Source organism: Thalia democratica, chromosome 8 (assembly GCF_965202585.1).
Source record: "Thalia democratica chromosome 8, ktThaDemo2.hap1.1, whole genome shotgun sequence".
In the NCBI taxonomy this organism is placed as follows: Eukaryota; Metazoa; Chordata; class Thaliacea; order Salpida; family Salpidae; genus Thalia; species Thalia democratica.
Genome location: NC_139172.1, coordinates 35,576,986 through 35,601,488, shown reverse-complemented (window position 1 = coordinate 35,601,488; position 24,503 = coordinate 35,576,986). Strand labels below are relative to the sequence as shown.

The window sequence follows — 24,503 nt, the reverse complement described above, 5'->3', positions numbered from 1 at the left end:
TGAAAAATTGAGTTTTATTTATATTGTTTAAAAGAAATAGTCTGTTTTTGTCTTTAGTTTATACCTTCTAGAAGGAACCTATTGAACTCATTAACTTTGATTCCTTATATCTTTAAAACTAGTTATAATTTTCATATGCAACATAAAGTGTCTGATAACTAATAGAAAACCTACAAAATAAGATGGAAACCCCAATAGTGTTAAACCTCAAAATTTATTTAAAAACATAACCTAAATATTCATCAAAAATTTTCTCAGAAAAATTATATTTGAATTAAAAAAAAAATGCAATGGAAATGGACTTTAAAAATCTTTTCAGTATTTTTAATGACTAAAAATATTATTTTATATTTAGTATTTTTTGTACTTATTAGATACATTAAATAAGATTTAACCTTTCACTAAGAAATAACTAGAATAAAGTAAGTAATTCTAAAAAATAAAAGAAAACAGAGGCCACCCTATGGAATCTTATCAATTTTTTTATAAAAAACTATTCCTTCATGTGACACTAAACAAAAAAAAAGGTGGCACATAGAAAATAGAATTAAGGTATTCTTTTACATTTAAGTTTTAATGTCATATGGAAGGAACAAGCCATGTTTTTTTTACAAGTTGATCTGATTTTATAAAGTTTTTACTAAGCTTCAAGTTGCCTTTTACGTTTTTAAATATTCAAATTATTTTTTGAGATATGACAGGTCAAAGTTGGGTCGCATAATAGGTTCCCTATGGTAAAGAAAAACTAAAACAGCAAAAAAAGACTATCTAATTTATAATCTATCTCCTCCAACCTACATTTTTCAAGCAATCTTCTTCAAACTTTCTAAGTCTAATATTTATACAATAAGAAAAAAAACATTGCTTTGGACTTTAAAAACAATTTTAAGTAAATTTTTTTTTTTAAGACTTTTTTTTGTCATGGAATTTTTATTTTAGGAATTATAAAAATGCATAAGTAACATTTTATACTTATTATATAAGGAAGTTTCCTGAAAATTTGAAGAAGATTGCTTGAAAAATGAAGGAGGAGATAGATTTTTAGTAATTTTTTAAACTTCCGAGAAAATTTACTCAAAAAATTTGCGGTCGATACGTTTGTATCAGCAACTTTTTACAAAAAATAAAATGTCTCAAAACTTAAATAATATTTTAAAATTCTATAAAAAACCGGCTTGAAGTTTGTACTAAAAGATTTTATATAAAAGCCAAAATTATTTTTTGTAAAAAAGTGTTTAACCCCTCTATGTCCTTAAAGTTTCTTTTTCTTATCTTTGTAGTTTTTAGTTTCAATAGTGATCACAAATTACAATTGGTAATCAGTTTTGTATGTTAATATGTTTTTATTTTCTTAATTAACCTTGTTAGTTCCACTTAAAGTATATAATATATATTAAACATTAATTAAAAGAGTTTCTTATTTATTCTTACTAAAAGTTAAAAGTATATCTAGTTATAAAATCGCAATAAGTTTTTTAGACTAAAATCAAAAGTAAATATGCAAAATTTTTACAATCAAGCAAAAAGCAATGTTCTAGGAGTTGCAGAATACCTGACTCCTGTATTAAAGGTAAGAAATGTATATTTTTAACAAAAATAAATTGTATAGTTTAATAAACTGATCTAAAATTAGTGATCTAACGGATCAAAGATCCGGCCATTTTTGCAGTTAGTTTGGAAAGACTTTGTTTTCTGCGATCAACTTCTTTCAGTTTTATATATTTAAACTGATATGTTTTGAATACTAAAAATATATATAATAATGTAAATAAAACTACATATAAAATTAGTCAAACAAAACATACTAATTAAAGTTTAGTTAATTCAATCATTTGTTGTAAACATACAGGTACATACATCGGTTAGAGTAGAAATAGTGAATTGTTAATTTAAAGTTTCTTGTAGATTAGATTCTTCTACTGACTTTATAATTCAGTTCTATTTATAAATATTTAATTTATTTTTTTTAATATAAAATATGTATTTTAGTTTTAACCACAGATTTTTTTGTGTCAAAACTTTATTACAACTAACAACATTTCACTGCTCTCAAATAAATTTAAGAACAGATCTACGAAGTCTATAAAATATTAACACACATTAGAAAAAAAGCATGTATAATTCTGTATAATATTTTGTGGGTAGTAACTATAAACGAACTTTATGGTTTAAAAACAAAGTTTGGAATGTAAACATAAAAATATAAAATTGTCTACAAAAACTACAAATTTAATAAAAGCATGTACTAACCTCAAAAAAGCTCTAAGAATAAGTAAGTTTTTTTAAATGAAACATAAATTGAGTTGTGCAGAAATGTTACATCATAATAAATTTAACAAATTAATCAACAAGTTTTTCAGCTTGAAAGTATGTAGTATTAAACTTAGTATTTTTGATTGTTTATGAAAAAGTTGTGAAATAAATAAGTGTATAAGTAGACAGAGTTATTTAAAGTAGAATTGTCGGTTGTGAGGACAAATATTAGATAAATATTGCCTCTTGTTCAGAAGTAGGTCTTTATATTCTGCTGCAATTACTGCTCTTTCTGTATTGCAAGTTGGGCAAAATCTACTTCCTCCTTTAAATGTATGTTTGATCTTTGAAACAATACTCCACTCCATGTTTGGCCTTTTACCGTACCTGTGAAAAAAGCTCCAGACATAATCCAATAAACGCGTGCTTTGTTTTTCATTAATGTTTTAAAAAGTATCTTTATGCTGTGGTTAGCATATCTATCTTTGAAACTACCTGCTGTATTTCCAATATACATTTTATCAGGGCCCTTACTTTCAACTTTAACTTTATAAATTATATTTTTAATTCACTATTACCTTTTAATGGGCAGTTATCTTTATTTATTTGACGGCAATTACAATTTTTAGGCATATTACTTAACTTATCACTATTAGGCTTAGTTTGTTTTGAACATTTATTTATAGTATAATTGTTATGCATTTTACTTAAAATTTTGGAACAATTATCACTTACTTGTTCTAAGTTTTTTTAAATCATGTTAGCAATACTTCTACTTATACATTGATTATTATAATCTACACTATTATTAGTACTATTGATATCAATATTTTCAATATCATTACTAATAAAATTATCATTACAGCTTATATCTTTGATGTTTAAAGTTTTAATAGGTTTTTCATTATTGTTACCACAATTAAAATTACTACTTTCGGATTATCATCATTACTACTGTTATTATTGCTACAAAAAAAAATTTAATATTTATTATTACTGTTATTATTAATATGATTAGTATAATTAGAAATATTATACATATCCACGTTATTACTATCTTTATTACTAGAATTATTATTTGTATTAGCTTTGATATGTCTACTATTAAAGTTTGAAATTACTGTTTTGTTGTGCAATTGTATTAAAGTTTTAATATTACTCATGCAACTATAAGAAATTTTAATTGTCTTTTTATTAAAAATGTTATTATAAAAGTGGCTATTGGGGAAGTGTTTATCAACTAGCTTTAAAAATTCTTTACCTAAGTTTATATTAACTTAAGATCAACATGGATTATATGTTTGTTGCGTGGACTTTTGCGTTTTTTATCTACATCTAATTTTTCATTTTTCAATTTATATTTTAAATAATGTTGTTATTATAAAATTTACATTAAAATATATATTTTTCAATTCAGTTTTGTACGGTGATTTTATTTCTTTAAATATCTTTCATTCAAGGAAATAAATATCAACGTTTTTGTGTCATTACTGGAAGACATTTTTTTACATGGTAAAAGTGGTCAGAATTAATATTAATAAAGTTTAATAAAGAATTTGGTTTACGGTACGAGCAGTAAGTATAATTAGATAAATTTGAATTAACATCTAAAAAAATTGTTATTTGCGCTCCTGTTTCTATAGTTATTTTAAAACTAATATCAGGCATCAATTTAAATGTTGATTTTTTAATCTTTTTGTAAATAAGAAGTTTTGAAAGATCAATGACACCGAGTCCATCAAGCCTTGCTACTTTTGCAAGATTTTGAAATAAGGTGGAAGTCAACCTACCCTATGCTGAAAAGACCAGAAAAATTAAAAACAAGTGCAAGAACTACTTGACTAACAACAAGTTTAAGCCTGAAAGTATTCTTACAGCTGATGAATGGAAACTTGTTAGCCTCCTAAAAATACTGCTCAAACTTTTTTACATAGGAATGCAGCAGTGTAGTTAAAACAACGCATTGCTGTCAAGTGTAATCCTGCATGCAGCACTACTAAAAAAGTTTTTAATCATTAAGCTAATAGTCCACCAAGTCAAAGTAGTTCTACAACCTTGGCAGAAAATATAGAAGAGGCTTTTGAAAGAAATTTTTATTCTATCAATAACAGCACACAAATAAAACTTCATGATAGTGATTTGTTTTTACTCACAACAGCTGTTGATCCACTGTATTATTTTTAATTTTTTCTTGTTAATCTCAAACAGAAGGTTTTAAGGTTACTGAAATCAGAAGTAAAAATTGTAGTTGTTGTTTGACTGGTCAAAAAGGTTCTGTAGTACTGCCTAATAAACCTAAAGCTCAACTACCTAAATATGGTGTATCCAAAAATTTTTTGTCGTTCCATTTTATATTGAAATCAGAAACAAGTATTTTCTTTTTCTTTCACATCATACAAGGTACTAAACTCTAGTCTAGTCGTACAATTAGCTTGATATTTAACATCTAATCTGAGATTTCATATAGGTAGATTTATTATTATTTTTTATAAAACTTTTTTTTTCTAGAATTCAAACACAATATTTGTAAAATTAACAATATATTTGTGTTAAACAATTATTACTAATAATTGGTGTTATAATAATTAAATTTTATAAGTTTGTTCTCTATTGAAAAAACAAAAAACTTAAAACATTTAAGAACTGATCCAGCCAGATTTTAATTTGAAAAAATAGCTCTTGGTCCAGATCCCACCGGATTCTAATTATTTATTAAGATCCAAATCCTGTACTTGCTGGATCTAAACTTAAAAAAAGATAAATAGTGGATCTGGTAGATCCCTACCTAAAATATTTATTTTTTATTTAATTGTATGTTTGTTTTTTCATACATTTCTAACTGGTAGTTTTAAAACTTATGAAAAAAAAGAATTAATTTTTTAAACTGGATTTTATTTTCTAATTGATTCTCTCCGTAGTATAGATTTTTTAAAAGATTTTAAAAAAATTCTAATCTAAGAATTTATCAAAAAAAAAATTGAGAAAGTAACACTATCTTTTATTTAAAATGTAAAATTTTGACTATTACTAATTTATCACAAAAACTTAAGTGTTTAATATTTAACTTGTTAAACTTTACCAAAATCCAATACTGAAAAATAAAAAGATCAAATAGAATTTTTTATAAGTTAGTGAAAAGTTTACTAAAATTGTTTGAAATCAATTTTTTTACAAGTGTGAGAAGATAAACTTTTCTTGAAATATATTTAGTTGGTTTTCATGAAGTACCAATTGCATTCTTTTGTTTTGATCTGTTTTATCTCAAATATAAGTTTAAATTTCTTGAGGTAATAAAAAGCAACTGGCAGCTTAGTTAAGATCTGTAAATTAAGGTTAAAGAAATTCTAAAATAAATTATAAAAGCTATGGCTCCCCCCTATAAAATATCTTAAAAAATTACCATTGAAAACACCTAATTTTTTTTTATGCTCTTCATCATCAACTCCAGAATAAGTAGTTTAAGTTTCAAATTATGGCCGCGTGGCTCCCCCTTTTATTGTTGCAGCCCCCTTAATTTCTTATGTATATATTTCAATATATCTAGTATATTTTTTAAAACTACCATCTGAAACACCTTAGACTTTTTTTTTCTTTGCTCTTCATCATCAACTTAATCTAGTGTAAGTTTCAAATTATGACCCCTTTGCTGCTCTTGCCCCCCTAAATTTCTGTAATGGCCCTTTTTGAGAAACCCTGTTCTAGATATTTCTTTTAGCCTCAAGCATCTACCTTATGGAAGGTTCAAATAAAGAAGAAAAAAGTATTTCAAAAGAAATGTATACACTCTTACAATTGTTGACCAAGCTTCTCATTTTTTTTACTGTTTATTGTTTACACTTTTATTAGGGGCATGTGAGAGAATTTTTTTTTTTTACAAAAGTCATCATGGGTTTTTATATGAAACCTTAAATAATAAACTACAAGTCATTTTAAATATTTTAATTAGTTTTTGAGATATAATACTTTTGTAAAAAGTTTCCTATACAAACGTATGGACTGCAAGTTTTTCAGCTTCAATTTTCTTGAAGATAAAAAATTAAATAAAAATTTATATTCTCCTTCATTTTTTGAGCTAAAGACTTTAAATTTTCAGGAAATATTCCTTTTATAATTTAAAAGACTTTTAATGTTGGGTTTTTAAAAATATTTAAAAATAAATATAGATAAAAGAAATCAAAACAGTAGGTGATTCTTTTTAAATAAAATTTAAATTTTCAAAATTAAAAATATCCTGGATTAAATTGATTTAAATACTAGTGATGGACTTTCTGTGAAATTTTTAAGAAGATAGTTAAAAAATGAAAGAGAAGACAGATTTTTAGTGAAATAGTCTTTTTTGCGCTTTTAGTTTGTGCCTTCCATTAGGAACTTATTGAGGTCACCTACTTGGATTGCTTATTTCTTGAAAATTACTTAGAATTGTGTTAAGCAGTTAATAACGTCTGGTAGCTCAGATGAAACTCTACAAAATAAGATAAACTTATTTAATCAGGTGGGCCCCCATGCCCTTAAGTACACACTTTTTCTTTCAAATATGTTTTATGAGTTTGATTTATTAAATATAATTTTTTCAACAATTGTCAATTGAAGTTTACGCAGTTTCACCTAGAAGGCTCTTCAGGGCTTATTTAAATGAGACAATAAAATGAAGTGAAGCACACAAATATATATAATGAGATCAGGTAATGAGAAAGTAATTAGTTATTAATCTATTAGTAATTATGTGCTTAAGCAAATACAAGGGAAGTTAATTAATTAATTGTAAAATAAAACTAAGCAAAAACAATCTTCAAAAAAAAAAACTTACAAACAAATTGCAAGTAGTAAAAAAAAATAGATAAAACTTAAGATGGTATAGTAAACAAAAAATTGCAACAATAAATAAAATAAATATCAAAAATAAAACTAAAAATAACTAGATCTAAAGTGGGGCATATTGAAGTTGGTTCTTTTCTTACAATGAAGTTTTATCTCTGTCCGCTTCAGCAATGGCCGTTCTTTCTAGGTTGCATACAGTGCAATTATCTGTTTTTCTGGGAACTGAGCAGTTAATTTAAAAAAATGTTTGCAATTCGATTTTAAAGAATTCAATATTGTTTGATGTAGTAAATTTAGCCAGAGCTGTTGTTTGTAATTTCTTGATAATGCTGTGCTTGTGTTGCTGCCACCTTGTTTTGAATGAATTTCCTTTAGAACCAATGTATTCTTTGTCTCTAACTTTTGCTTTATATACTCCTTTAAAGAGGCATTCACTGTTAAATATGCAGTTCATCTTATTTCTACAATTGCAAGTTCTTTTTGTTTTGTTTTCAGCTTCTAAAATCTTTTTGTTGTGTCAATTGATAATATTTCTTATATTGGGCAAACAGCTATACGAGATTTTAATTGTATTCTTGTTAAAAATATTGTGAAATTTGTTGTTTTTGTGGAAAATGTAGACAAACATGGTCCAAGAGTTTCTTACCTTTATTAGTTTTTACAGAATTCCAAAACGGAGGGTTAAAATGAGTTTGATTTATAAATTGTAAATTCAAAGTTTATAACACACATGTGAAAAATTATATATAGAAAATTCTTGCAAATTTGATCCCCTTATATCAAAAAAACAGGTGAAGTAAAAAGAATTTTTATTTTTAGTAAAACTTAAAACAAAATAGAAAGTCTTAATATTTGTATTTCAAACTTTTTATTTCATAAGACAAATTAATTAACCTTTAATTAAATTAAACTACCATGTTTTAATTGTTGATATCACTTACGACTTTTTAAGAATTATTAATATTACATATTAATCATATACAAATAAAATTAAATAGTTATTCAAATGTTAAGAAATCATATAATTAATATTGTCAGTAAAAAAAAACTACATAACAAAACGTATTGTGTTTTATAATCTGCAAAAATAATATGTATTTCGTCTCCTTTTAGCTGCATAAGTTGAAAACTTTCTATTATTTAATTTAAATCAAATTACAGTACCTGATTTTAAATTAAAGTATTATATGAATTTTGATTATTTTGATAACAAGTTTAGCTTTATTTAAAATACATATTAGAATTTTGGTCTGTAATAATTTTATCCTCAAAGCCAAAATCTGCAGCCCTTTAAGTACTTTTCAGGTAAAAATATATGTTTTAGAAATAATAAGAAAAAAAAGTTTTTGTGGTGAAAAAATATTACAACTGAAAACTTACAATTACGCTTTAACTAAATGATAACTTGAAGGTGCTCTTTTTTAGCTTGTTTTTATCACATTTTTAATTATAACAGTGTTTTTAAATAATTAAATACAATAATTTTGAAACAACTGTGGACTGAAGGAGACTTTTATCTTTAGAGTGTGGCCCATGACTTAAAAATGCCTGCTTAGCCCTGTACTAAAGTAACATTAAAATTTTAGTAAAGGTTATTTTACAGTTGTGATATACTGCCTAGTGGAGTTATATTAAACATTCTAACACAAGTCAAAGTTAAAGAATAATAATTAATTCTCAAACTGAAGGCTTGCTAAATTGAAAAATGAATTTTTGTCTTGTAGTTTTTATATTCAGACATTTTAGTAATTCTTAACTTGTTTTACTTAGTTTTCAATTCTTTGATTGTAGTTTTTTTATTATATTTTTAAAGACTTTAGGTAAGTGTTTAGCTTTTTAAACATAACTTTCTTTTACTTTTGTGTTTAATAAACTTACATGTTAATAGTTCTACTTTAAATCCAGTATATTGTTGAGACTTGCTGGTGTTTAAGTAGTAAAAGAAAAGCGACATTATTGTTTTCTCAGCAACTAAAGTTTGAAGATATCTTAGTTCTGATATGATATGATGATACAAGATCTCAATATATTAAGAAAAGTTTTTTAAGTAGTCAAAGACGTTTTTACTTAAAAATTATTATAACAGTAAAAAAAAATATACTTATTGCAAAAGATGAAAAAAAATGTCATACTATACCATATCTTATTTTTCACAGCAATCAGAGTTCAGGAAAAATACCAGCATAAATACTAAGTTTTTTTGGGTAACCAATATTTTTTTATTTGTACAGTCAGTGTTAAAAGTAATAAAAATAACAGAATTCTTAAACTGTACAATGTAAGAAGTATCAGAATTGTTCATCTTATTTATGAATTTTAATATGTTTGACAGCAATCAAAGTTCAGGAAAAATCTCAGCATAAATAATAAGTTTTAGGTAACCAATAAATTTTTAAACTGTACAATGTAAATAGTAATAAAAATAACAGAATTGTTTCACCTTACAGTTACCTCTCGCTTATTTGCGCACATTGTGTCCACACATAAAATGCGTAAAGATATGAGAAATCGTAAAGATACGAGAGATACCTAATATACTTACTATAATGGCTTGTTTTTGATATTGCTTCTATTTAAAATCTGACTTGAGACTTTCCCACTTTTAACCATTTGTTTACTTTATTTATAAATATGAAAAACAAAGATAAAACTATACATACATTAAAAAAAGATTTTGAATTTATGTAAAATAATTTAACTTGTAGAAAAATTTTACTAATTTTTATAATAATTAGATTTTTGCTTTATCTTTATTTATATGTTACTTATTTGATACTTAACGTTTATATTCTATTCTACTTAGCAGATTCAATTTATAATTAAGCATTCGTTTACAACTAAGAAATAGTGTGGTGTCTATATTAAAATTTTTTCTATAGTCTTTTACAAAAATATGCATTTGGTGCTGAACTGGATTTCTTCTTTTGAACAAAAATATATAAATTATAAGAAATTTATTTAATAAAAATTATTTAGTTTGACCTTTGCCCACAAAAGGATAAACTTGTCTTGCATTGCATTGGGGGGTCCGACATTTTTTTTACAAAAATTAACTTGGGCTTTTATATGAGAGCTTTAAATACAAACTAAAAGCCTGTTTTTATAGAATTTAAAAATATCATTTAACTTTGGAGATATTTTATTTTTTGTAAAAAGTTTCAAATACAAAGGTATGGACCGCAAATTTTTTAAGGTCAATTTTCTTGGAAATTTAAAAATTCACTAAAAATCTATTTCCTCCTTCATTTTTCAAGCAATCTTCTTCAAATTTTCAGAAAATGTTCTTTATATTAAAAGAAAAAAAAGTTACTTTAAAATTTTAATAATGTTGATAAAAAAAAATTTTATCACAAAAATTAAAAAAAAAGTTTTTTTTTTCAAAAATATAATATTTTTACGATTTTTTTTTAAATTCCAAAGTAACATTTTTTTTGTTATTGTATAAAGATTAGACTGTGAAAGTTTGAAGAAGATTGATTGAAAAATGTAGGAGAAGATAGATTATAAATAAAATAGTCTTTTTTTGCTGTTTTAGTTTTCCCTTTCCATAGGGAACCTATTATGTGGCCCGACTTTGACTAGTCATATCTCAAAAAATAATTTGAATTTTTAAAAACAATAAAAAGCATCTTCAAGCTTAGAAAAATTTCTTTAAAATTAGATAAACTTGTTAAAAACATGTTTTACCCCCTCCCCCCTATGGCCTTAAATATGTATTAACTAAGTGTTTATCAATAAGTCAAGGAACATAAGTTTACAAAATATAAAGCATTTAAAAGCATATTCTAAATTAAAAATATACAATAAACCTATTTTGTGAAATATTAAAGAAAGTTATAATTTTTATTTTTTGAATTTTTTAGAATTCTAAAATGCGTAACTTAACGAGTGCGTAAAGGTGCGAGAGGTTACTGTACTTATAAACTTTAATTTTTTTTTGTCTTATTTAAGAACTTTAATATTTTTTCACCTTATTTTTAAGTTTTAATATTATTCCACAGCAATCCAAGTTCAGGGAGACGGGCGTGCTCACGCCCGAAGAGTTCGTGATCGCCGGCGACCACCTCGTCCACTCGTGCCCCACATGGCAGTGGAACGGCGGAGTGGACGGCAAGAAGAAGGACTACCTGCCCGGCGACAAGCAGTTTCTCATAACCAGGAACGGTTGGTTGATATAATATACAATATTATGGGTATAGTATAGAAATATATTGTATAGAAATAGCAAAGAAAAACTTGGGAACCAAATAAAATTTTGATATTTTGATTTTGCTTGGAGACAAACTGTTTCTTATTACCAGGAACGGTCGGTTGTTTTGAATGCAGTAAAGTATTATGGTGAAGCTATTAATTTAAACTGTATTAGATATTTTTTTATCTCTACAATGTTTATTTGCTACTGTGTAAAAAATATATGTTGTTTTGAATGAAGAAAATGTAGTTTTTGTATAAGAAAATGTTGTATAAGAAGTATGATAATAAAATTCAAAACTTTAATGTAATAAGGTGTTTCAAAGTTTTTGATAAACTGTTTTATAAAACTTGTTACCTTTTACCAATATGTAGTAAAGTAATGTTTTTGTAATGAGTTAATTTTTTAAGTATGCTGCAAGTTAGCTGTTTTAAATATAGTATGAGAAATATTTGTATAAAGTAGTATGATAAAACTCCTTAATTAAATTCAATATTTTAAAAGTCCTTGTTAAACTGTTTAATAATTTTTTAGCTTTACAATAATTACAACTGTGATAAAAGTAACTTTATGATTTTTTGTATGCTGTAAACTTTCTTTGTTTTATCATAAAAACACTAATTGCTTTATTTAATTTTAACTAACTGATTAGTGTTTTAATTAAAATCAATTGTTAAGTAATGTTAATCAACTGTTTCAATTTCAACATAAGGTTTTATAAATAAATAAATATTTTTCTGGACATAATGTTATTATTAGTTTGTATGTGATAAAAAATAAATTAGTTAATTATTATATTGGTTTTCTTGATTAGTTTAAAGTCATTAGTTTTTAGTTACTCAAGATTGTTTCTTGTGTATACATAAAAATTCAAACCTTTGCCTTTTAAAATTGATTGCTGTTAAATATTGACATTGAAAAGTTGCTTTAATGTAAAATAGTATTTTTTAAGTTTTATAAACGAGTATACCAAAACAACTCACTAAGTTAACAATGAAATAAAATTAAATCTTAGTCGGTAAGTTATAAACTATTATATTTCTATTCATGTAGAACTTATTTATCATGTTGGAGTACATATTTAAAAAACTACATAATTTTTTATTAATTTAAAAACAAGTTTGTTTTTTTCAGTAAAATTAATTTTATTATTACAAAAGTTTTTCAAAATATGTTTTTTTTTAGTCTGTCTTAATATTTTAACAAAAACTATTAACAAATTTTTTTTTAAAGATTGAAATACACAGCACTAGCTTATATTTTGATACATATTATATATTCGTACGTTGTTAAATGAGCAGCGTCATACTAAAAATAAGTTATGTTGTTTAACTTGAAGCATACATTATGATGAATTCATACGTAAACTTTCTGTATGATTTAATAAATAAATTATGCATTAAGCAAGTGTTTTATTTATGAGCAAAACTTTTATTTATACAATAAAGTACATACTGTAAAAAATTGATACAAAAAAAGAGCAATAAATAAAACGAATGTTTTCTATTTTTTATTATCATAAAATGTGTTCAAGTATTTTGAAAACTTTTAGTCTTCAATTATTATACATTTTAAATATTTATTTTTATTTAGATGTTTATGATTTTTTTTTGAAAGTTTATGTTTACTTATGCATAATAAAAGTTGTTAAAGTACTTTTTATTAGTTTAAGTTAAAATTATTTTAAAATTTGGTTTTTGATCCAACTAAAAAAAAATAGTTGCTAAAAATTGAATCTGTATTAAACTATTTGTAATTTTCAATGTTGCAAAATTTAATTATATGAAATTAGTGTGAACTATGTTTATTTTTAAGTTCTATTTCAAACAGTAAGAAGATGATTTTTGTAGTTTATTTACTAAATGTTAGTTACTGTCTCAATTTTTATAGGTCTTAAAAAATAATAACTGTAAGACGTGAAAAAAAATCAAAGCTAAAAATACAAGATTGAATAACTAATAAACCATGTAGTTTATTCAAGCCAAAGTTTATATAAAAAACATGTAAGTATGATGAAATTCAAAACCATAAAGCACGTATTAATACATAACTAACTCTAACTACTAGTCAAAAATCATAAGTATTCAGGTTATAACCGTTTTAATTATTTTTTTAAACTGAATGTTAAACTGGATTGTGCTTCAAAACAAAGATTGCTTCATTGTTAAATTTTTATTTATAAATTTTTTGTTATTGCGTTTTTGTGAACCATTAATTTTACGTTCTGTAATGTTCAGTTAATAATTTATTCAGAAACGGCTATTTTTTCTCCAGTATGTTTTTTGCTTACTAGTAATAACTTAAAAGCATTCAAATGTGTTGAAAGGTTATATCAGGGCTTCCACACACTAAGGCTACTCAGACTAACTCAGGTTAGTTTCTTGTCATTAAGACTAATTTTATTTTTAAACTCAAGCTAATTTTTTGTTAGAATATAAATGAGTAGTTAATTTAGTTTTAATTATTTTATAGTTATCTTATGTTATATTATTCTAGTTTTGTTAATCTAAGTTATTAGACAAAGTTTAGCTGTCAGCTAGCTTATAATAACCTTTTTGTAAGAAATAAGTGTAAAACATTACATTTACAGCCCTGATCTTTTGGTTGTTTGAAAATAGAGTTTAATTATGAAGCATCTGAAAAAACTGTACAATAAGTTCTTTAATAAAAGTTTGCAGAAAATCAATTATGCAAATTTTGTGCACATTGGGTAGTTTATTTTTAATTTTTTAAGGTTTCGTTTTTATTCATAAAGTAATCAACTACTTTATACTTCATTCATTGTTCTGTAATAGATTCAAAGTAATTTCTGTAAATAAGTTTTAAATTATTAAAAATATTTTATTTATATAAACAGGGTTGCCAAAAAACCTAGAATCATGGTAAAACCTGAGAAATCCTATGGATGAAATTTTTCTCATCATCAAAAAGTTTTATTATTAAAAAACACATTTAAAGAAGCTTAAGATACTTTCTTAATGTTGTTACACTATTTAACACAGTTTTTTTTATCTTAACTTAATTTCAAACTAAAAATAGACCCTAAAACGTGTAATTTTATAAACCTGGAGAAAGTTTGCTAAAAACGTTTGGCAACATTGTATAAAGTTAAGTAATTTTTCGCCACAACTTAACAATGGGTAATAAATTTTGAAACTATATCAGTATTGTTGTTTTGATAAGTTTCAACTACCCTGATCCAAGGTTACCAAAAAAAAAACCTGGATACCTTGAAAAACCTGGAGTTTGATAATTTAGGCAAGAAAGCCTGGAAAAACCTGAGTTTCTAAGTTTTTGGTAAACACTTCCAAAACCTTGAATTTAGAAAAAAAAAAACTAAATAACCTGTAATTTTAAACATTTTTTTACTAGTTGAATAATGAAAATCATGCTAGATAGGAGAGTCTATCATAAACAATTTTTTTTTTCTATTATTTCGAGTTTTTTCTTATTGAAAACTTTTAAAGTAACATTCCAGTATCATTTAAAAAAATTTAAACCATTTAATACCTTAAATTTAGTCTTATCCTAAAAATAGACTAAAACAATTATATTTTCAAAAATTTATAAATTGTTTAAAAACCTAGAAAAAAATATTTAAAACTTTTATTTACCCTGCTGATTTTGATATTGAAAAGGTTTGTTCTTGTGGATAAACAATAATAAAAATAATGAAATATCTGATAAACAACTTATCAGTACAAATTACATTTAAAATAAGGTAATAACCAACAATAAATGTATACTTACCGTTTAAAAAGTGTTACGTTGTAGATAAAGTCATCTAATATTTATTAAAACATAATGAGTATTTAACAAATACAATGTTATATACAAAATAAGTGTAAATAATGATTTATTGTATCCGGTGTGTACTTAGTTGTAACTAAGAACGAAATATATATATATATATATATATATATATATATATATATATATACCGACAGTGCCATGCTTCAAGCGAGCAAAGCAGTTGAACGAGTACAACATGAACGAAGAAAAGGTAGTGCAAGTGGGAGATGGAGACGACGAACAGTGGGTTCAGACGCACACCGATATGAAGATTGAAGACAAGATAAAAGATCTTTCGATCACCTGCAAGCCTGTTAGTTTGCTAAGGTAGCTTTTGTGCACAAAGTGGGCTAAAATGGGGTGTCATGTGGAAATTACCTTTTTTAGTGAATAAATAATCACAATAATTAATGTAGAAAATTTAATACAATTTACAAGTAGTTGTTCAAGTTGGGTATATATTTTTCAAACGTTTTTGTTTAATAATATTTGTAAGCTTACACAATTTGACTTCGCTTAAACTTACAAGCTTATGAATTCGAAATGTTTAAAGCGTTTTCAATTTTGTTAACTAACAAATTGACTTATATATGTAAAAATATTTTCTGTCAAACCGATGTTTAGCAATATTTCTTTTCAGGAAATAGTTGAAGACTCGGATGAGGACGATGAAGCTTTTGACATGGAAGAATTTGAAAACCAGCTCGAATCCGGAAATGTAAGTGTTTAAATTAGTGATGTACCGGACTCACTATCCGGGTCCAGATCCGGCCGGATATTGCCATTTTTTTCTGGTAACCGGATCCGGCCGGATTCTAATTTGAAAAAAAAGTCCGGATCCGGTTCCGACCGGATCCTAATTTGAAAAAAAAATCCGGTTCTGGCAGGATTCTAATTTGAAAAAAAAGTCCGGATCCGGGTCCACCGGATTCTAATTTGAAAAAAAAGTCCGGATCCGGTTCCGACCGGATCCTAATTTCAAAAAAAAGTTCGAATCCGGTTCCGGCCTGATCCTAATTTAAAAAAAAAGTCCGGATCTGGGTCCGGTACATCACTAGTTTAAATTGAACAATTTGTATAATTGAACTGAATTTGAAGTATCACTTTTGATTTGCTAAATAAAGTTTTGGTGTGGAAATATATATTTTTAAGCGTAAACCCTCGAGAAATAACTTTATAAAAATTATATTTAAAAAATGTATAGTTAAACTAATAAACAACTTTAAATTGAAACTTATAGAGAACTCACTTTTTAACTGTAAACTTTGAATTAATTGTGACGAATTGAACAATTATAAAACTAGTCAACCTTAATGCAATTCATATTTTATTTCATTTCAACCTTTTTTTATAGAATGAAGTCAATTTGACTGTAGATGTCCCAAAAGAAGAAGACAATTTGGTTAAAACTCGAACTTACGATCTGCATATAACTTACGATAAATATTACCAGACTCCCAGGCTATGGCTTGCTGGTTACAATGAGGTAAAATTATTTTTTGTTTTTTTCGTTTTTGACTCACTTTAAATTGTATTTAACAGCAAAAAAAGTAAACAAACACTAAGGTTTTAAACTGAATTTTTGTTTTGCTGAACTACAGTCAATGTGTAAGACTTTTATTATTCTAATATAAGTTTTAGCAGTTATCAGGATTGCCTGCTTTTTGACCACTCAGGATAACTCTAGTTTGAATTTTTTTAGCTTTCTTAAAAACACCCTCATGCTAGTTTTGATTTTTTTCAAGGATCTTGGAGTAATTTTTATGACAAAAAAATAGTTGTTTTTTATAAAAGTCATGTATACTTTCCAGGTATTTTATTTTTTGTTATTATTAAGGTTATTTAATTAACAAGCTTAATAAATATATTTTACTGTTTTGATCTCACGTAGCTTTTTTTTGTACACTTTGACTGCCATGCTCGTTTAAAGTAACTCAGACAAGCTTTTTGATTAAAAGAAAGTCAGCCTTGCATAATGTAGCACTTAAGAAAAATTGAATATTTTTTAAACTACAAGTAATTTTAGTTTATTGGGGTCTAGATATGCTTAGTGTACTAAGCTATAGTTTTTTATAGTTAACTGAACATATGATAATATATACATTGAAATGTAGTTTGAAAATGTAACTAGTTTTGTTTTCTCTTCCACCCGCTGAAAGACAAGCAAATACAATGTCACTACACTATATAAAGTAACATGTTTGAAAACTTTTTATTTATTTTCAGCTCAAATTTAACGTTTTACCACTATTAAACTTGAATAAATTTCATCAGAACTCGCAGCCATTATCGGACAAGCAAATGTACGAGGACATGTCGCAAGATCACGTGAACAAAACGGTCACGCATGAGTTGCACCCCCATCTTCCGCCACCCGTCATGTGCTCCGTTCATCCGTGCAGGTTTCAGTTGTGAAATATTTTTGGGTTGCCAAAAAACCTGGAATTTCGAATAAAAATCACTGAAAAATCTAGGATTTTAAAAAACTATATCATGTAAAGTAAAAATTTGATTATATACGGAAAAATTTATCTTAAAGATAAAAAAAATTATCAAATTTTTTTTTTGTTGATTGAAAATTTTATCCATAAAGGATCCAACACTTTTTTTTTACGAAAGTTAACTGTTGCTTTTGGATGAAAGCTTTAAGTACAAACAACGAGTCAGTTTTTATAGAATTCAAAAATATCAATTTACTTTTGAGATATTTTATAAAGTTTCCAATACAAACCGCAAATTTTCAGGGTCAACTTTCTCGGAAATTTTAAAATTAGTAAAAGTCTATCTCCTCATTCATTTTTTAAGCAATCTTCTTCAAATTTTGAGAAAATGTTCCTTATATTTTAAGAAAAAAAGTTACTTTTTAATTTTAATAATTTAAAAATTTTATGACAAAAATAAAAAGTCTTTTTATTTGAAAAAGAGTAATTTTATTCTTTTTTTAAGTTCAAAGTAACGTTTTTTTGTTAATGTATATAGATTAGACTTTGGAAGTTTGAAGAAGATTGCTTGAAAAATGTAGTAGGAGATAGATCTTAAATGAAATAGTCTTTTTTCGCTGTGTTAGTTTTCCCTTCCCATAGGGAACCTATTATGCGGGCCGAATTTGACCTGTCATATCTCAAAAAATAATTTAATTTTTTTATAACGGTAAAAACAACTTAAAGCTTAGTAAAAACTCTATAAATTAAGATCAACTTGTAAAAAACATGAAAAATTAATTCAACCGCAAAGAAAAATATATAAAGTAAATTACAAGTATGACTTACAAAACTTTTTTTTTTAATTTGTCAGCAAGAAATCAGTTTCTATACAAAAACAAATTTTGCATCTGAAAACTGTAAACATTATAGGGGACAAATTAATTTCAATCAACAAAACTCTAACTCAGGAAGTTTTTTGTCTTTAAAAACCAAAAGGTCATTTATTCTGACGTAACTATTTACTTTTCATTTAGAAAAGAGCGCAATTAAACATTTTTAACTATTTTGTCCTTTCCTATAAATGGCATAACATTACAACCTTTATAGTTAATATTTTTTCATTGTTGTACTTTTATCTTTAATCCGCTTTATAAATATTTCAGGGTCGCTACACATTCGGGATACTCTGGTCAGTTGAAATTATTGAAATCTTAAAATAACTCTGGCTAGTTTAATATTTTTTATGGCTCATGATGACCCAGACCAATTTCTTTTTTTAATGAAAAAGTTTAGGAAAGGTTTAATAATTCTGAAAATAATTGTAATTTTTTCTAGATTTAAGTGAGATTTAGTTTCAATTTTTTGATATTTTTCAATATAAAAAAAATATATAAATATATAATACAAATAATATTTTTTTTAAACTCAGGATGACTCAGGACAGTTTTTGGTCACCTCAGAATTTTTTTTGATTTAAGAAATGAAAACCCTTATGTTTATAAAATTGAACTTTACCGCAAGATCATCAACATCAGTATCCGAGACATCTTACGACAGATACGGTTACAGCCGTAATAACTACTGGTTAAACGAGCGCAGACTATAATCTCACAACAAGCTGACAATTTCTGAGACGTTGGGCTGTGAATGATTTAGTTGTGTCAATTTTATTCATTTTTACCCACAAACGGTTACTTCAGTACTTCGTACTTAAACCCGCTTGGTTAAGATCACAAGAGCGGTTTCTCGCGACTATGCCTGCCTGATGAGTCCTAATTAGGACGAAGCCGGTCGTAGGATGTCTTGGATGCTGTTGTTGTTGATCTTGCGGTGAAGTTCATTAATTATTATTGATTGCGCGAAACATATTAACTCTGTTGATGATGGCTGTAATGACTACTGGTTTTTAAAATTGAAAAGATAATAATAAGCCTAAAATGAAACAGGTAACATAAGCAAGGTTGCCACTCGGTCAGGAAAAGTCAGGAAATCAGGAAAAGTCAGGAGAAATTTAAACAAATGACAAAAGTCAGGAAAAAATGGGGGGTTTTGAAAAAAAATCAGGAAAAGTCAGGAAATTTGATAAAATTAAAAAAAAATATAGATTTTGTTAGTTTAAATTTACAAAATTCCTTGTTTTCCAAAGCCTTCAAATGGTAAAAGTTAATTAAAAGTCCTTAAAAGTCAGAAAAAAATTCCAAAATTTCCCTAGAAATTTACAAAAATATTTAATTTTGTTTCCAATGCCTTCACCTGGTATAAACTAGTAGAATATCTTTTATAAAACTTTTAAAAAGTTCCTTATATGTCGTTTGTTTATCTAGATACATTTTTGCTAGGAAATGCTAAAAAATTGTGTCTTTTTCAGGGTTGCCACTCGGTCAGGAAAAGTCAGGAAAAATTTTAAAAAATGACAAAAGTCAGGAAAATTCAGGAAAAAATGGGGGGTTTTGAAAAAAAGTCAGGAAAAGTCAGGAAATTTGATAAAATTTTAAAAAAAGTCAGATTTTGTCAGTTTAAACTTACAAAATTCCTTGTTTTCCAAAGCCTTCAAATGGTAAAAATTAATTAAAAGTCCTTTAAAGTCAGAAAAAATTTCTAAAACTTTCCTAGAAACTTACAAAAATGTTTAATTTTAATGCCTTCATCTATTATAAATTAGTAAAATAATCTTTACAAAACTGCAAACATTTTCTATTAATATATTGAACAAGTACCCTACTTGAAAAAGCAGATTTTGTAAGATTTTTAGTATTGATGATCTGTAGCAAGGATACTTCCATAGTGAAACTGTGATATATACACGAAAGTTTATCTAGCATAATTTTAGAATCAAAGTGTTTTTGTTTAAGTAAATAATTGAGTTCTTTATAACTAAGCAGTTAGTTTAGTATTTTATGTAACTAGTTAATGTGTATACTTTACCTCTTTATAGTTTTTTCAAAGTTGTTTAAATTTTAAAAATAAGTTATAAGAGAGGTATATGCCAAGATTAAGTTTACTTATTACTTGTATTTTTTTGTAGAGTAACTTAAGTTTTTAAGTAAATAAGATTATATTTATTTATTAAAAATTTTATACTAAATGATAAGAGGAAGTATTTTATAAATTAAAGTAAAAATAAATGAGTACCAAAAGAAAAGAAATGAAGCCCACAAGTTGTGGCTTAATTTAGAGAAAAGATTCTCTTTAACAAGTGTAGGGGCAGTAGATGAGAGCGATTTAAATAAAATGAGGCAATTGATTTTAACTGCCAAGAAAATGAAGCGGAATGCAGTTCAGATGAAGAGAAAACCATATCTTCATTAGATGAAGAGGTTAAAGTGCTAATAAAACTACGGAGAAAATAATTTTTAGTACATACATTCAAAAAACAGTATTTGATTAAGTTCTTTATTATTTTAATGTTTTAACTGTAAATTTTCGTTATTATTTTAAGGTTTTAGTTGTGAAAGTTCCTTATTTATTTAAGGTTTTAATTGTAAAATTTCCTTATATGTCGTTTCGTTTATTTAGATACATTTATGCTAGGAAATTCTAAAAAAAATGTGTCTCTTAATGTTTTAAGGTTTCAATTGTAAAACCCCTTATATGTCGTTTGTTTATCTAGATACATTTATACTAGGAAATGCTAAAAAGTGGTGTCTTTTTTTAGTAAAGCTGTGTTTATAAGGTAATAATACAAGTATTTTGCTGTTAGAGCTGTTTATTACAAACATTAATCATACTCAGAGGGTTTAAGTTATGTACTGGAAGTTTGATAATAAAACTCAGCAAAAAAATGTTGTTTTTAACCTTTAAAAAATAAGATTGAAAGCTTTATATAGTTTTAAGTGTTAGATTATGTATTTTAGAATAAGTTAAATTTTAGAGTTTGATTTAGAAAAGTTAGGAAAAGTTTGGTAAAAAGTCAGGAAAAGTCAGGAAATTTTTCTCAGCTTGATCAGTGGCAACCATGCTTTTTTCAGACAAGCTGTGTTTATAAGGTAATAATACAAGTATTTTGATGATAGAGCTGTTTATTACAAACATCAATCATACACAGATGGTTTAAGTGATGTACTGGAAGTTTGATGATAGAATTCAGCAAAAAACTGTTGTTTTTAACCTGTATTAAAATTAGATTAAAAGCTTTATATAGATTCAAGTGTTAGATTATGTATATTAGAATAAGTTTAATTTAAGAGCTTGATTTAGAAAAGTCAGGAAAATTTTGGTAAAAAGTCAGGAAATTTTTCTCAGCTTGATCAGTGGCAACCATGCATAAGCGACCCTGAAGTATGCATGGTTTGTCTTAAAATATTTGTTCATAAAATTGATAATATACGAGGATTTTAATAGGGTGGCCACTAAACCTGGAATTTTGAACAAAAATCACTAGAAACATGAAACTATAAGCATTTTTTACATGTAATGTATAAAATTTTGATTTGACACAAAAATCTATCATATAGGTAAAAAATATTTATCATGATCAATTTATTTATTTGTTGAAATAGCACATTTAAAGTAGCTTTACAGTATGTTGCTTTACCACATAAAACAGTTTTTTTACCTTAAATTTTTCTTTAAACTAATAATAGTTTATAAAATGTGTACTTTTGAAAACCTGTAAGAAATTCAGAAAACTTGAAACAAATTTCAAATAATAGTGCCCTTATATAAGTAAAATACAACTAAAAAAGTAGGGATGTTATATATTTAAGTAGTCAAAAATTTTGATATTGATTTTATAAAGTTTTAAAAACTATCTTTAAATTAAGATTAGTATTAGAAAAAATTAATAGATATTTTATTGAAATACTTGGTTTAATTTCGAAAAAAAATCATAAAACTTATATAAAACTTCACAGGTTGTATAGTTTAGGTTACATGACAATTAGATTTACAACAATACAATTTCTCCTAAAAAGGTTAAGGTGAAGTATCTCAAAAGTCCTTAAATCCAAAAAAAAAAATTATCCAAAGATCTAATTAATAAGATAGATTTAACTTTTTTTAGAAAAAACTTAAAAAAACTCATGTTTACCTAAAAAAGCTATATTTTGAATCGTTTTTGATTTTTTTTTTCTCCAAAAATAGCTGAAGTTTGAAAATTTAATGTTTCTGTAGATCTAACAAATAAGATTATGATGTTTAAAATAGTTGAAAATAAACTGTTAAAAGAGATAATTCACAATAATTCAGAGTTATTAGAATTTGAAAGGTCAGAATTTGAATTGTTGTACACCCCATAATTTCATTGTATGATCGGAAACCTTTTGACCTAAGTAAAAAAGAAAGCTGTAAAAGTAAAGATAAGTTATTATCATAAGTATAAGATTTTACGTAGGCTTATTTTTATGACGTTCTAAGTAGCCTGAGAAACTAACAAGGCCGATTTTAAGCGTGTTAATCACTTTTTGTGTTATAACTAAAAAGCATCAATTTTTAAAACTATAGGAGAAATTGAGAATTTATTTGTGTATATTTGATTTTCTCATTTTAGAAAACCTTGATTTAGATTCTAGAATATTCTTTTTACAATTTTATTCTCAATGGTTTTAAGTTGTGACTGATCAACTAATTGTCCTTAAAACAAGGGTATTATTTCAAACACTAAAAAACAATAAAATTATGCGACTGCTAAAGTATTTATGTTTTTTTAAATACTAGAGATAAACATTTTTTTTTTGATTGAAAACAAGATAACTGCAATGAGAGAATTAATTTGACATAATTAAAAACGAGAGAATTAAATTGAGACAATTAAAAACGAGAGAACGTTGCCAGGCACGCCGAGGTGATGAAGAAGATAATGGAAGTGGTGGAGGAGGGCGGTAGAGAGATGAAAATAGAAAACTACCTTCTCGTCTTTCTCAAGTTCGTTCAAGCGGTCATTCCCACCGTTGAGTACGACTACACCAGGAACATCAAGTTGTAAAAACATAAAGTTTGTTTCTAACTAAATATAAAAAATAAACGACTAAACTTGTCGTTTGTAATTCGTTCTAAAATGTTTAAATTTTCTTAAAATAGTAAATCAGGGTTGCTACACACTTTTAGGACAACTCAGAATTGTTATGTTTTTTTTTTACAAAACTCATATCAGTTTGGACGTTAATTTCTTAAATCTCAGGATAGTTTTTACTTAAAATTTGTTTTTTATCAAGTTTTCTGTTTCCGTTAAGTCTTTTTGTTGTTGTTTCGGTATTTTAACAGGATTAACACTTTTTTTTAACTTTTTACTCAACTCAGGCTACTTTTTGTTCACTTGGGCTAGTTTTTTTGTACCAAAGAGTGGCAACCCTGATTGTTTGATTAACTAAAATTTCTAAAAGTATTTTCAGCCACATCAAATTACAAGTTTTTATCATTTAAAAACTGATTAAATAAAAGTAAGTTACTAACTTTTTATTATAATTTTATAAATTTCATCTTTTCTTTGGTAAGTATTTGATTAAAAATTTAGAATTACTAACTTGTTGTTAAATGCTAATAATTTGGGTGTCACATAAAAGTATGCACTGCAGTTATAAAAATTAACTAAGTTTAAAAGGAGTTAACTGATATATATTTTTAGATATTAAATTTTTTTTATTGGTTTTTATACTGCATGTAAAACATAATATATATTTGAAATAGTTGATTTTAAAAATATAAATTAATGTTTTTAATTCCTTTTTAAACTGTTTAACCAAGTTTTGATCAATGTAAGTATATTTGTTAAAACTGAAAGCTTTAAAAAGCTTCATGTATAAATTTTTATTTTTTTAGTTTTGATACATTTAAAAATTAACAAATTTTTAGATTTAAGTTTTAAATCTTTTATAAGCTAAACTGATTTTAAAAGACTAATGAAAGTTTAAAAAGTTATTGAACTATCAATCTAAAGTTTGTAGAAAATCAGTGGTAATATTTTAATGCAAAGCCCTTGAAATTAATTAATTGGTTTTATTTTGTTCAAATATTTTGTTACTCAACCATAGTTGATTAAAAATGACTTTTGTACGGTATAATATTTATAACGTAGTAATGGTTTCAAA

At 25.6% G+C, this 24,503-nt stretch overlaps 1 protein-coding gene across 1 annotated transcript; it reads left to right on the top strand.

The window, feature by feature from the left end:
• Positions 1-1,476: 1,476 nt before the first annotated feature.
• On the top strand, positions 1,477-24,162 carry LOC145843423 (ubiquitin-like-conjugating enzyme ATG3). The gene is made up of 7 exons (XM_082950902.1): positions 1,477-1,570; positions 11,073-11,235; positions 15,211-15,368; positions 15,696-15,773; positions 16,410-16,541; positions 17,330-17,457; positions 23,251-24,162. Exons 1-7 carry the CDS (start codon positions 1,499-1,501, stop codon positions 23,399-23,401), a joined length of 882 nt encoding a protein of 293 aa, XP_082807028.1. The 5' UTR covers positions 1,477-1,498; the 3' UTR covers positions 23,402-24,162.
• The last annotated feature ends 341 nt before the right edge of the window (positions 24,163-24,503 follow it).